At 36.9% G+C, this 13,006-nt stretch overlaps 1 protein-coding gene across 1 annotated transcript in view; it reads left to right on the top strand.

The window, feature by feature from the left end:
• The window catches only part of snd1 (staphylococcal nuclease and tudor domain containing 1), a 169,569-nt gene that overhangs the window by 46,537 nt on the left and 110,026 nt on the right, over positions 1-13,006 (top strand). The window contains exon 15 of the mRNA XM_084407141.1: positions 1,555-1,696. Within this exon, the coding sequence (XP_084263267.1) occupies positions 1,555-1,696 (142 nt within the window). The remainder of the gene's footprint in view (positions 1-1,554; positions 1,697-13,006) is intronic.

Here is a 13,006-nt window from a genome sequence, read left to right as displayed (position 1 = left end):
ATCTCTGCCTTTATGAATGAGCTCCTCAGGTTTTAATGAAGTGTATGGCAGCTTTCTGCTAACTTTTTCAGGATGTTATTTATACCCTAGTTTGTGTAGGAGGCATTTAGAGCGAGAGAAAAGTGTCACTCTTAAATGGTAACATTCTCATTTCTCATCCAGAAACAAGATTCCCTCGTTATATGACTGACAGTCAGAGTAATATCGTTTGGATTGGGACTGTGAAAGGGCCATTTATCTTTGGATGTGTTTGTTTGCTTTTCTCCTCTTCTTTCTCTTCCTTTTTTCCTTTTCTTTATGTGTGGGTCAGGGCTGTATTTCCAGCTGCAGTGGGTGGAAGTGGTGAACTGAGTCACAGGAACCAGCAATATTTCGAGTGAAATCTGAAGTGTCTCTGTTACACCCCAAACCCTCACCTGTCAAGCCAAGATGTCTAATCTCACTTCTAAAAGTGTACTATTGGCCAGGAAACTCTTGAAATAGAGCTGTCCTTCTCCCAGAATGGGTCACGGTGTCCGCATCTGTTATCTTCCACTTGGCCTGTCATTCTATTTGTCCAATATTTTTTAATTAAAATACTTCTGAGAAAACAATTTATGTCCAGAGGAGATGGGGGAGAAATACTGGAAATACTGTGTTCAGCTCTTAAATTGTCCAATTGTAATTACAAAATAAAAGTATCTAAACTAATGTTATGTAACCAGCTGAGTTAGCCACATTTTTTAAAATTTTTCAAATTGTGGTGCAAAAAAGGGGCTAATAGTTTAGTGCATCATGGAAATTGTATAAATGTATTCAAAAGTTGCATTAAAGGTATAGTGGAGGATTTTCTTTTTCCGGGTGGATCATCAAGACTATTGGTCCTCCTAATTGTCAATCATTCCGGTGATATGTTTACGTAAGGCCGTCGTACGTGCTTGCAAGTAAGCATGTATGTGCGATGCCGACAGCAAATTGTAAACAGAGCATGCACGAGGAGAACTGGGCTCGTTTAATTAAAATAAAAAATATAATTATAATTTAAAAACAAAATCATACATTTAATCATGCCGTCAATCCATTTTTTAATTCTGGAAAAAAAAAACATTCTTGACTCAAACGTGGTTATCAGGGATGCAAACTTATCATCTTTTGCCGAAATTCATGTCATTTTCATTTTGGTGGCAGAAATCATCCACTAAAACATTGAACATTTTCCACTTTATCTCCATGAATAAAAAAGAGAAATGTTGGTCTCCTTAAATTTGAATTTTACTGCACAATTTTAAAATATTACATGCAAAAATATATTTAAAAAAAAGTTTTACAAATTAAAATGTGGTTTTGTGGGAATGGGGTAAAATCTGTCACCTTTTTCACCCCCTGATGAGTTTGCATCTCTGGGTAACTCATGTCAGTTGCAAATTTTAATGTGGCTCTATCATTTGCACAAAACCAAACACCTGTCTAAATGGCACAAAAACAGCTGCGAAGTCTAACAAATGTGTAAATGTTTCTTTTCATATGATGTTTAAACACCAGTTCAATTACTGATGTTCTTTTTTTCTTGCACAGGAGACACAGAAGGCGAAACAGTTCCTGCCATTCCTGCAGAGAGCGGGCCGCTCGGAGGCCGTGGTAGAGTACGTGTTTAGTGGCTCAAGACTCAAGCTCTACATGCCCAAAGAGACATGTCTCATCACCTTCCTGCTCGCTGGTAAGTGTCAGTCGGCCTCGGCCTGTCAACTACGCCACCATCTGTGACCACATAACGACCACAATGTGGCATCTGACCGCTGTTGCACCACCAGTCTAACGCTTTGTTTTGTTCAGTTCTTTAACACTTCAAGGAACAGTTCACCTAAAAAGAATGAAAATGTTGTCGTCATTTTCTTATTCCCATGCCGTTGCTCTCATTCATACACCGAAACTGGGCAGTGTCCAGGGTCTGTGAAGCTGTGCTCCATACGTCTGGCTATATTACTTCTGAACCCGTTGAAAGACTGGAAAGCTATTCACCAAAAATTGTATTGAAATCTTGCTTACCATGGTTACATTTCAATGTGGAATTAAACTGCATAGACATTCTACTATAAGAAGTTTTGTTCCATGGATGAAAAAGCCAGACAGGTTTTAATAGAGATAAGTAAATTATGAAATCATTTCATTTTTATAAGAAAAATTCCTTAAATAATTCATACGCGCTTCATGCACCATATAAAAGTATCTCTTCACATTTCCTTGCCTCAAGCTTAACGGTGAGTGATTTTTTTGGAAGGGGTTTCTTTCTTCTCAATATGTTCTGCTAGTGGAGTTTTATATTGAATACCTTCTGTCCTTCCCCTCTGACCTGTGGAGGCTGGTGTTTTCTGGCAGGTCTGGAAAGCTGAAGTTAGCGCAGGCGTTTTGTCCATACCTCTGACCTCCCAATGGCAAGATGAGGATCTGAAGGGCTCAATCTGATGGAAGGTTAAGTGTCACATTCGCTGGCTGTGAGGTCTTGCTACTCAGCATCTGTTCTTCCCCTTGAGTTTCCTTGCCCTCTCTGTGTGGAACACATATGCGCACATGCTTGTGTGAAAGTGTCTGGGCAGGTACAGCTGTCACTGCTGCACATCAGGGAAGGTGGTGGAGCATCTGTGACATTTGACCTTTAATCAGGACTCTGCATGTAGCCAATTGCCACTCTTGCTGGCACATGTGCAGGTGTGTTGCCAAATCCTTCACCCTTTGACATTTTTATATAGACGTTTGTGATTTAGGGTATTTGTTATCAGTAACATTTAACTTTTTTCAAAAGATTGCTCATTTCAGCATTTACGCTACTGTTGAAGTTTGGAGTCTGTAAGATTTACAAATTTTTGTAAGAGGTCTTATGCTCACCAAGGCTGCATTTACTTGATACAGTAAAAACTGAAATATTGTGAAATTGTTGCAATTTAAAGTAACTTTTATTTAAGTAAGTTTTAAAATGAAATGTATTCCCGAGATGGCAAAGCTGAATTGTCAGCATCATAACTCCAGTCTTCAGTGTCATATGATCCTTCAGAAATCTTTCTAATATGCTGATTTGCTGCTCAAATATTTCTTAGCAATGTTGAAAACAATTTTGATAGTTAATATTTTTGTGGAAACCATGATGTCCTTTCATGATTTTTAGATGAATAGAAAGTTAAAAGAACAGCATTTATTTTAAAATTATTATTTTGTAACATTATACATATCTTTACTGTCCATTTTGATCAATTTAATGTGTCCTTGCTTAAGTATCCTGCTGACCCAAAACTTTTGGGGTGTTTTGAATGGTAGTGTACCAAAGGGATAGTTCCTTTTAGTTTACTCATCCTCAAGCCATCCTAGGTACTTTATATATGACTATCTTCTTTCAGACGAACACAATCGGAGTGACATTAAAAAATATCATTGCTCTTCCAAGCTTTATAATGGTAGTGAATGGCGGTCCTGATTTTGAAGTCCAAAAAATGCATCAATCCATCATAAAAGTAATCAATACGACTCCAGGGGGTTAATAAAGGCCTTCTGAAGAAAAGCGATGGGATTTTGTAAGAAAACTATCCATATTTAAAACTTTATAAAACTAAAATAACTAGCTTCTGACAGATGGCCTACGTAAGTCGACTTACGCCAAAAGAGTAACCCCTGACGCGATGTATGCCGGATGTCGGACTAGTGTACGCTTTTTTTCTGCTATTTCTGTTTGAACTTGCGGTTCAAACAAATAGGGCTGGGAAACAAACTCAAGCTCCTCTTCTTATATCGAAATCCTCCGACATTCTTTAAAAATTCTCATTTAGACTTCTAATTCATGACCGGTGTTTTGTTCCTCCTAGTCACCAGTGGCCTGCAATTGGGGTGCTAAGTTGTTCGTAAAAGAAAAGAAAATCAGAGATTCAGAGAAAAGCATTGTTTTAAAAATGTAAAAGTAAAAATGACATAAATGCAAATTAAAATGTACAGAATTTGACATTTACCGTTTTATTATAATAGAAAGTAAATGGTTTCCAGCATTATGCACTTAATTTTATTTTATACATCTACATCAAAGTTACATTTTTAGGATCTCTAAAGCCCCTTTCACACAGCGCGATGATCCCGGCAAATTGCCGGGAAATTGCCAGAACGCCTTCTGTGTGAACGCAAACACGACCCGGGATTGATGCCGGCATCGATGCCGGGTTGGGGACCTAGTAACATTGCCGTGTTCAGTCCTGGAACGCGCGCTGTGTGAACAAAAGCCGTAATAATGCCGTGTCGTAGTGATGACGCTCAAGCCATGATCGTTCGCCAGCTGTGAAACGGTACGTAATGCACAAGTTTATGATTGAATCAGAGCAAAAAATGCACAAGTGTGGTTTCTCAAGAGAGAAATCGCAGCTCATAAGCAAACTTAAGACGCTGCTGAGACATTACATGTCACGTCTGTCACGTGTCTCTGGATTTTTACGGCTTGTGTGTGAACGCACTCTCTGATTCCGGAAAATCACTGGCAGTGTGACTGAGCCAAAATCAAACGAACCCGGTTCAAATCCCGTGTCACTTTATCCCTGTATTTTCCGGAATCTCTGTGTGAAAGGGGCTTAATTGGATGCCAAAAAAATAACCAAGCTTATTTCGACAAGTCGAATTTTTTCTGGATCAATGGAGGGTGGGATTTTGACCATTTGCTGGAATTGCACACAACATGGGAGCATTGCAAGGTTCTGCATATGGGGTGCACAAACATTCAAGCTTCATTAGACTACATATAGAGACTGTCACTTTCTTGTGGTCGCTCAATTTCTTCAAGACTGACATTAGTGTCCTCCCAACCCCGACCTCAACCTTCCTCCATATCACTCAGAACAAGCCGCTGACTGATTTGTGTTATTTCTGAGGAGTTTATTTCTGTCCTCTCACCATCAGGTCTAATTATTCACCCTGAAAACAGAGAACAGAGCCGCCCATCTATTTCTGCATCCCTCCATCCTTCCATCTATTTGTCTCTACTTTCCTCAACGGAGAACAGACACCCTCCACCCCCACCGTGCTTAATTGTGCATATCGTCATTGGAGATATTTCAATTAATTTGGTCATTTGTTCCTGAGTGTGTCTTTTGTCTTTTCCTTCCTCCATTTTTTTTCCCTTTTGCAATTATCTTTCTTCCTATGAGGGATTTCGGACAAAAAAAAACTACTTTTTTCTTTCTTTTCTTTTTTTTTAAATAATCTGTTTTTCGGATACATTTCCTCTTGTTTGACTCAGCTCTCTTTCTTGGTCGTATGTGATTTGTGATTTTGTGAAGCAGTTTGTTTGAAGGGTTTTAGAGTAAAATTCAGCGTATGGTTTGACTTGAAAACGATCCCAATTTTTCAGTCGCAGATACTTTGGGATCTGGTCTCCTGGCACAGGTCCTTCTGAAGTTTCTAATGTTTGTGGAAGCTGTTTTTCTGTCCGAAAAAGGAAAAGTCTGACAGTACTAGCGGCTGTAAAATGCGCTACAGCACACATGTCAGATCTTTAGCAGTTCAAGAGGTTATTGATGGCATTATGCCAAAAACTCACCAGTTTAAATTGTGTTTGGTTATCTGCGGGCCTTCCTCTGCACTCGGAATTTGTATCATTTTATTGGTTGCATGTTGAGATCTCATATCTGTGTGGATCCAAGGGGTCAAGTTTTGGATAGTTAAATGCTGGTACTATGTCGTAACTTAGTGTTTCTTCAACTTTTAACCTTGAGGATCTTTAGAAATGAAAATTCTTTCTCTTCATATTCTCACTACTTTATTTTATTTGTCAGCTACTATGTGCATCACTGGAGAAATCTGTACATTGTATTTTTGTCTTTGAAAATAAATTATATATTGTTCAATACACTGTAAAACATTATATGATCAATAAGTTATGATTTGAGTTAAAGCGATGTAATTTTTGACAGCAATGACATTTGAAAGCAATGACATTTTTTTTTTTAAAGACCGTTTAATGTCATTTAGGTTGAAGTGACTTAAACATCCAAGCAGGGTCCCCGCGGATCCTTAAAAAGTCTTAAAAGGTCTTAAATTAGATTTTTTTAATTTAAAGGTGCATTGCGCAACTTTTCATGTTAAAAATACCCGTTTTCTAACCCATACATGCTTAAACAATTGCCTGATGGGCTGACTGAGCCCTTCTCTGATCACTGCGATTGCCTCTATAATCCTGTACAGTAAAATAAATAAGAGGGATTCGGGTCGGAATCTGAGACTGGGCGTGACGTCATGCGCGTTCACGGCACGCTCATATGTCTGGCAGGTTTGTGTATGCGCCGACGCCGCCATTCTCCGTAGAAAATGGATTCTAAGAGACCGGCTTGTAGTTCATTTCAAACACCAACGCAAACTCCACGTAAGATAAAAAAAAAAAAAGAGAATTTTTGTCTAGTGCAACCAAAAGGTCCAAATTGGAGTCAGACAGGCGTCGGGGTAAGACGAGAGTAAACATAGGGAAGGCTTTCAACAAATGGAGAGATCTCCGGTCTGCTCTAGGGCTCAAACGGGATCCTCAGTTGGCTTTTTTCTTGATAAAAAGGTAAGATATACAGTATCCCATTCTCTAATGTCTGATACGGCCAATAATGACAATAAATGACGATCCATAAAATGTGTAATGCTTTAGCGTAAGCTAGATAAATGTACAATCGGAATAGGTTTTACTAACTTACCATTGTCAGTGATCAGGTTCAGAATGATTGTGATATAAAATGCTGATATATAAGTTAGATACTTAGACACAAATTTTGAGCAAATTACTGCTTAATTACGATGTATTGCTATTGGAATATGCTACTTAGCTGATCAATAAAACAGGCTAAACCCCCGCAAATCTTCGGCGGATTAGCCTGTTTGGCTTTTATGGTAACGTCATAGTGCCACTTGATTGTTTATTACCTTGAGACATTTGGGTGTACTTTGTTGACCGACTGTGTATGGTATGGTATCATGATTACAATTTTGAGCTTTTACAAAGTTATAACTTATATTGTTCATGAACGTGTTTCCATAATAATAGTCATAAGTGGATACAGTAAACACATAACACAGTTCAACATGGAGATAGATGGGAATAAAAAACGAATTTTTCTACTACCCCCATTTTTTCCCTCACACATAAGTGTGTTATTTACTCAATTGCCTTTCCTTTCACATATTTTAAATTACTTGCAGATTTAAAACTTTATTACCTCTGAAGACATTATGATTGTAAACAAAAGATTTGTGCGGCTGATGCTCCTTGGGTTATGACCAGCTCGAGCTCGTGCAAGCGTGCGTGTGCGTGTGGTCCGTGAGCGTGCACACCTCTGGTTGCAGTTTCGCTTGCCGCCAGAGGGGGCGTAGTTCTGCGAAAACTCAGACTCTCGCGCAATGCACCTTTAAGGCCATAAAAAGTCATAACATTTTTTTTATTTATTTTTTATGTCTTATTTTTACTTATGAAAGGTCTTAAATTTTAGATGACACTTTGACTTAGACTGCTTTCGAAATTAAAACTATCTAATTAGCGTAGGCCTACGTATTATTTTTTTAATTCTATCTTGGTGGATTTGCTTGTTCACGTGACAATTCGCGTCACTTACGGCAGCATATAAGGCTACGTCTGTCTCCTGCACGCGAGAGGAGAGAAGAAAACGAGTAAATGTTCATTCTTTATGTGCTTAGGGGTGTGCGATATTGTCTATGAACTATGATGATATTGTAATCATTGTTTTAACTATGTACGAGGCACTGCGAGTGCGAGCTGACATCGCGTTTCTCTCATGCTTGCTTTCACTGCGTGATGTGTCAGTGCAGTTATAGATGTCCCCAAATGAGTTTTTCTCTTATACTTATATCATATTATGTTGTTATATTAGAATATCACATGAACAAGAGTGCCGTTTTCCTTTGCACAATTGCAAATGTGCTATTTATTTTATACAACAGTTAAATTAACAATAAAGTTAACATTGTGAGTTACTTTTTGGACACAATATTATCAATTTTCACTTTATATCGCCGACGAGAATTTCATAATGAAGTCCAACAGACAGCGATGAATTATTCTCTTTTTTTTTTTTTTACTGAAACCCGCGTTTTGAACGAATCATTTCAACGATTCAATGAACAATCACTTGTTTTCCGAATGAATCAGCCGTTTGAACAAATCGGTTGAATAAATTACTCCAACAACTCGCATATTAATTAAGACAGTGACTTGCCGCCACCTACTGGTGGTTTCAGTTTCATATTTAAAGTATCCTTTAATTAAAACGTTAAAATTATAAATCATTTCATATTTAAATATTGAATAGCTTTATTTATGCAATTGTAAATGAAGTGTAAATATAGTAGGCTAATGCCAGTTTTGATGCCGCTTCTGTGTCACCTCTGCACTGCAAGGATGGATTTTAATTTAATGATTTAATTTGACATTGGTGCTGTGTTATTCTTCTAATATAATTTAATTTGAATGTTAGAATTTGACATAAAAGGTGATGCATACCTCTAAATACGTTTAGAAACAATGTCCATATATAGGTGAAAATGCCCCTGGAAATCAATTTAAGGTGTCAAATATTGCCCCTTAATAAAAATGTTAATTTCTGACACTACTGTGAACTGACCACTGCATAGATAGAATATAAAAAATATGAATATCTTCATGAGTCTTCTGTCAACAACGGGCCTAAACCAGCCAGGGTACCAGTACAAAAACACAATCAGTAAAATATCATCTAATTATTATCAACAAAACTTTGAAAATATCTAGACATATTTTTGTCAATATTGCGCACCCCTAATGTACGGTATTTATTTTGATTTCTTCAGGTCTTAAAAAGCCTTAAATTTGACTTTAAAAATTGTGCAGATACCCTGCCAAGTTGATTGTACTTAAAATTTAAGGCAGCAACTTTTTTTATATATATATAGTATAGCATTCTGTGATAAATTGCATTTCTAAAATAAAAATATTCTAAAAGTTTGAATTTTATTCAAACTACTTGTATTGTTAATTTCATCAAGCATTTTATGTATCCTAAATCTAAACATTTAAGCTTTTTTTTTCTGGACATACTTGATGCTTGATTGAAAATGGCACACAAAAATATTGATAAAAGTAATATTTACATTTTACTTGGATTTCTTAGACATTTACATACATTTTACAAGCTCTTGGTGGTCAAGCATTTGGTGGTCAAAAGATTGTGTAGTGAAAACAATGCCAGGTGTTTTATTTTATTATTATTATTATTTTTAATACAGTTTATACATTTTTTACTTGCTAATTCTTACACAATAAATATTGAAATTGGGTTGTTTATTTGACATTTTGTTTAGATTTTTATAGTTTTAAAAGCGATCCATGGTTTTTGGCTCGGGGACAAATTTGACCAAGACTTGTGTGAAGAAGGCAATGCTTCAAACTCTTTTATTCATATCTCGTTGAAAAGTGTGCGTTTTTAAAGCAATCTCTGGGATTTAAAATTGTTCAGAGTTGGGCAACTTGAGTGGCCTTGAGCAAAGATGGAGGAATCTTAGGTTTAGTGTAGTAATTTATAATTAGCTTTAATTTTAAAACAATAGAAGGCAATTCAATTGTATGTTCTCATTTAGATGTATAATTAAACAAGTGTGCACAAAGGAATACCTTTCCTATCACATCTCTTCATTAGATTGGTTGTGGGTTTGTATCTGTGTGTGTGTCCATACAGACAGTTAGATTCTCCACATGATTGTTGCATGAATGAGCTCAGTACTAATTAGACCACAGATCGCAGCCGTCCAATCAACAGGACCCTCTGCCTTCAGTGGTTGAAAGGCCAGACAATGCCAAAGCCCCCGATGAAAGAAGGAAAGAGAGACAGGATAGCTTCCTGTCACTCAACCCTCCATTACAGCACACAGTTCCCTATTAGTGTTGCTATGGCAAAAGCCTCTCCACCCACAGGCGCGCCAGCAAAGGTTACCGCATTAAAAGGGCAGAAATGCTTCATTGCTTGCTCTATTTTTTTTTCGCTCTCTTTCCTGTTTGAATGCGTCTTTTCCAGCGATTTCATCGTGGCTAACTGTGTTGTTGCACTTCAACAGCTGATGTTGAAGCAGGCCTGATATGTTGCTACAGCTTCATAAGCACGCAGGTAGGATCATGTAAAACTAAATTACGACTGTCCAAGAAAGTGTAGAATATGACCCCTTAAATGAGTGGAAACAAATTGGTTTTGTTCAAATATGTTTTTTATGAAAAAGAAAAATGTTTAGTTTTATCATCTCTTGAAATTGAGTAGAGTCAGATCCATAGCAATTGCTAGAATAAAGAAGCCCTCCTCTTCAGTCTAGGGTCATTAACCTTCTCTAAAGGAAGGCATTTTAAAACAATCGGCATTTTAAAACACTCCCTTGGCTGCAGCTTGTGTTCTTATTGACTAAAGAGCTTTGTTTGGATTTTAAAAAAGGTGAACTGGATGTTGTGGACTTTGGTTGAATTTATAGTGACTCTGAAAAGCATCTGGACTCTTTATTCACACAAAATTAATTCATTTTGTTGCATTAAATTGCATCCGTGACCAACTGATGCTAAAGCTTACTTTATTTTTCTAAGCCCAACTGGTCTCTGTTTTGGTGTCAGGGTTATGATTTTAAATCTATTTCGTTTGTTTTCTAGGTAATAATTTTAGTATTACTGTTATAGGGATTTGTAATAACAATAATATGGATGGACTCAAGATGGAAGTCTTACAAATAAGATTTGCATTTTTACCTTTTTACCAAGGATGCATTAAATTGATCAAGAGGGAAAATACATTTATAATGTTACAAAATATTTCTATTTCAAACTAATTAATCTTTCTATACAAAAAAATCCAGTAGTAAAAGGTGTATACATTAAATATAAAACAATTAAAGCTACAATATGTAATTTTTTAGTTGGGTTAGGGTTAGGGCAGTTGTCCACGTCTGTCGCCATGGTTATTATGGCAGTACGAGCGAAAACCAGGGATAAACCGGATATTACGTCATTGACAGGCGACAAGTGAACATGGACGAGCCATTATTTAAAATTGGAATTTCTCTGAAATTAAAAATCTTTGGGAACTTTTGGGATATTGTAAGTACACAACTGCAGGAAATATATCACACTGCAAGTGATTTTTGGATATTTGATTACAGAAATCTTACATATTGTAGCTTTAAGCAGGATAAGTAAGCATGGAGTTTTCAACATTGATAAAAAAAAAATAGTTTTGCACCAAATTAGAATGATTTCTGAAGAATCATGACACTGAAGATTGGAGTAATGATGCTGAAAAATCAGCTTTGCATCACAGGAATAAATTACAGTATAAAATATATTACCATTTTCATTGTACTTAATTCAAATGCATACATTAGTTTGTGGCTTTAAGTGTTCAAATACTTTTTGGGACTTTGCATTACTTTGCATTGTGACTCTGCTGTTTTCAAAGTGTGTGTGTGTCATCTCTGTGTCCTGACTCCTGAGGTGTGCTCCCCTCCTCTGTTTGCCCTCCTGAGCAACGATCAGAAAGAAAGTTCACTTGTTTGATTTTAGAACAGTGTGCACAACAGTGTCCTTCCTTCCTGCCTATAAAGAGCAAGAGAGAGCGTGAAAGAGGGAAGACGGCTGTCTTCACTTGAAAAAGAAAGAGGGAGGAGAGTTTTGAAGGAGACATCAAAGGGGTGTGTTTCAACAGAGGTGTATGTGAGATGGGGCATCGACAGGAGGGCTCTTCCCTCTTTAGGGCGTCTCTGGTCCTGATGCAACTTTGATGAGCTGCTCAAAGCAGGAGCAGGTTCTCTGGAGCAGGCCATTCCACGGTCGTGTGTGTGTGTACTTGCAAGTTAGATACATGGTGGTGTTTTATGCTTTAATTATGAGAAATTGGTCTCTCATATTAAACACCATATATCCTGAACTTGAATTGAGCTATGGTGCTCTTTCAGGGTATTCAGGTTCTAGTCTGGAACGCAACCCTTTTATTAGAATCAGAAAGAGCTTTATTGCCGAGTGTGCTTGCTCAATCAAGGAATTTGCCTTGGTATTGAAGCTTCCAGTCTTCACATGTAAATATAATATATAAGACGCATAACATTTAAGAATAAAAAATATTAAAGTATAAAGAGAGACAGATAGGTCTGAATAAACATTTGCAGACCTTGTGAATAACATGAATAAATAGGACTAAATGAATTTGCAAGGATAAAAAGTGGGGAATTGAAAGAAACCGTTCCTGTGCCTTTCACACTTGTGTGAAAACACAAGCGCCATCTTGTGTTTTCAGTTCCATTTCTCCTTGTTGATTGTCATCAAATGCATCAGCACTGCATTATCTGGGTTTTCTTTGTCTTTGTTGCCAAAGCTCCTACTTTTAAGGTCTGGCCTTGGTTGGCCTCAGTCCTGCATCTTTTCATAAATGGAGAGCTCTGTGGTTGTGCTCTGCTAATTCCTCAAGCAGAAGTAGAACATGTATGGAGAAGAAAGGTGCTTTCAAGAAGCTTTTAGAGAAGAGAGGAGACCCCCTAGTAAGTTGTTTGATGAATTTAGTTTTCTTTCATGCACTGACGTATTTTCTGTTCAGGCAGTTGGGACGGGACATATCGAAGGGCTTTTTCCTTTTTTTGTTGTTGTTGTTATTATTATTATTCGCCATTAGCTTTTAGTTCAGATTATTTTGAGACATTTATCATGCCAAAGCAAATGCCTAGTGGTTAGTAAGGATTGTATTTATATATAATTGACGCTAAATTGGTGCATCAACCATAAACAGCCTTATACGAGTACAGGTTCAACGTGAAAAAAGTGCATGTCAACTTACATTTTATTCATTTTGTCCTCCAACTGTGGCTTAGAATATTTATTTGCATTTGAACACTCCCATTTAAGTGTAGGGTTTGTAAGATTTTTTTTTAATTTTTTTTAATAAATACTTTTATTCGACAGACAAAAAATAGATCAAAAGTGACACTAAACACATTTATAATCTTTCAAAAGATT

This window comes from Rutilus rutilus (genome assembly GCF_951802725.1).
Source record: "Rutilus rutilus genome assembly, chromosome: 4".
In the NCBI taxonomy this organism is placed as follows: Eukaryota; Metazoa; Chordata; class Actinopteri; order Cypriniformes; family Leuciscidae; genus Rutilus; species Rutilus rutilus.
The sequence above is the reverse complement of the archived record's forward strand: the minus strand, read 5'-3'. Positions and strand labels throughout refer to the sequence as shown.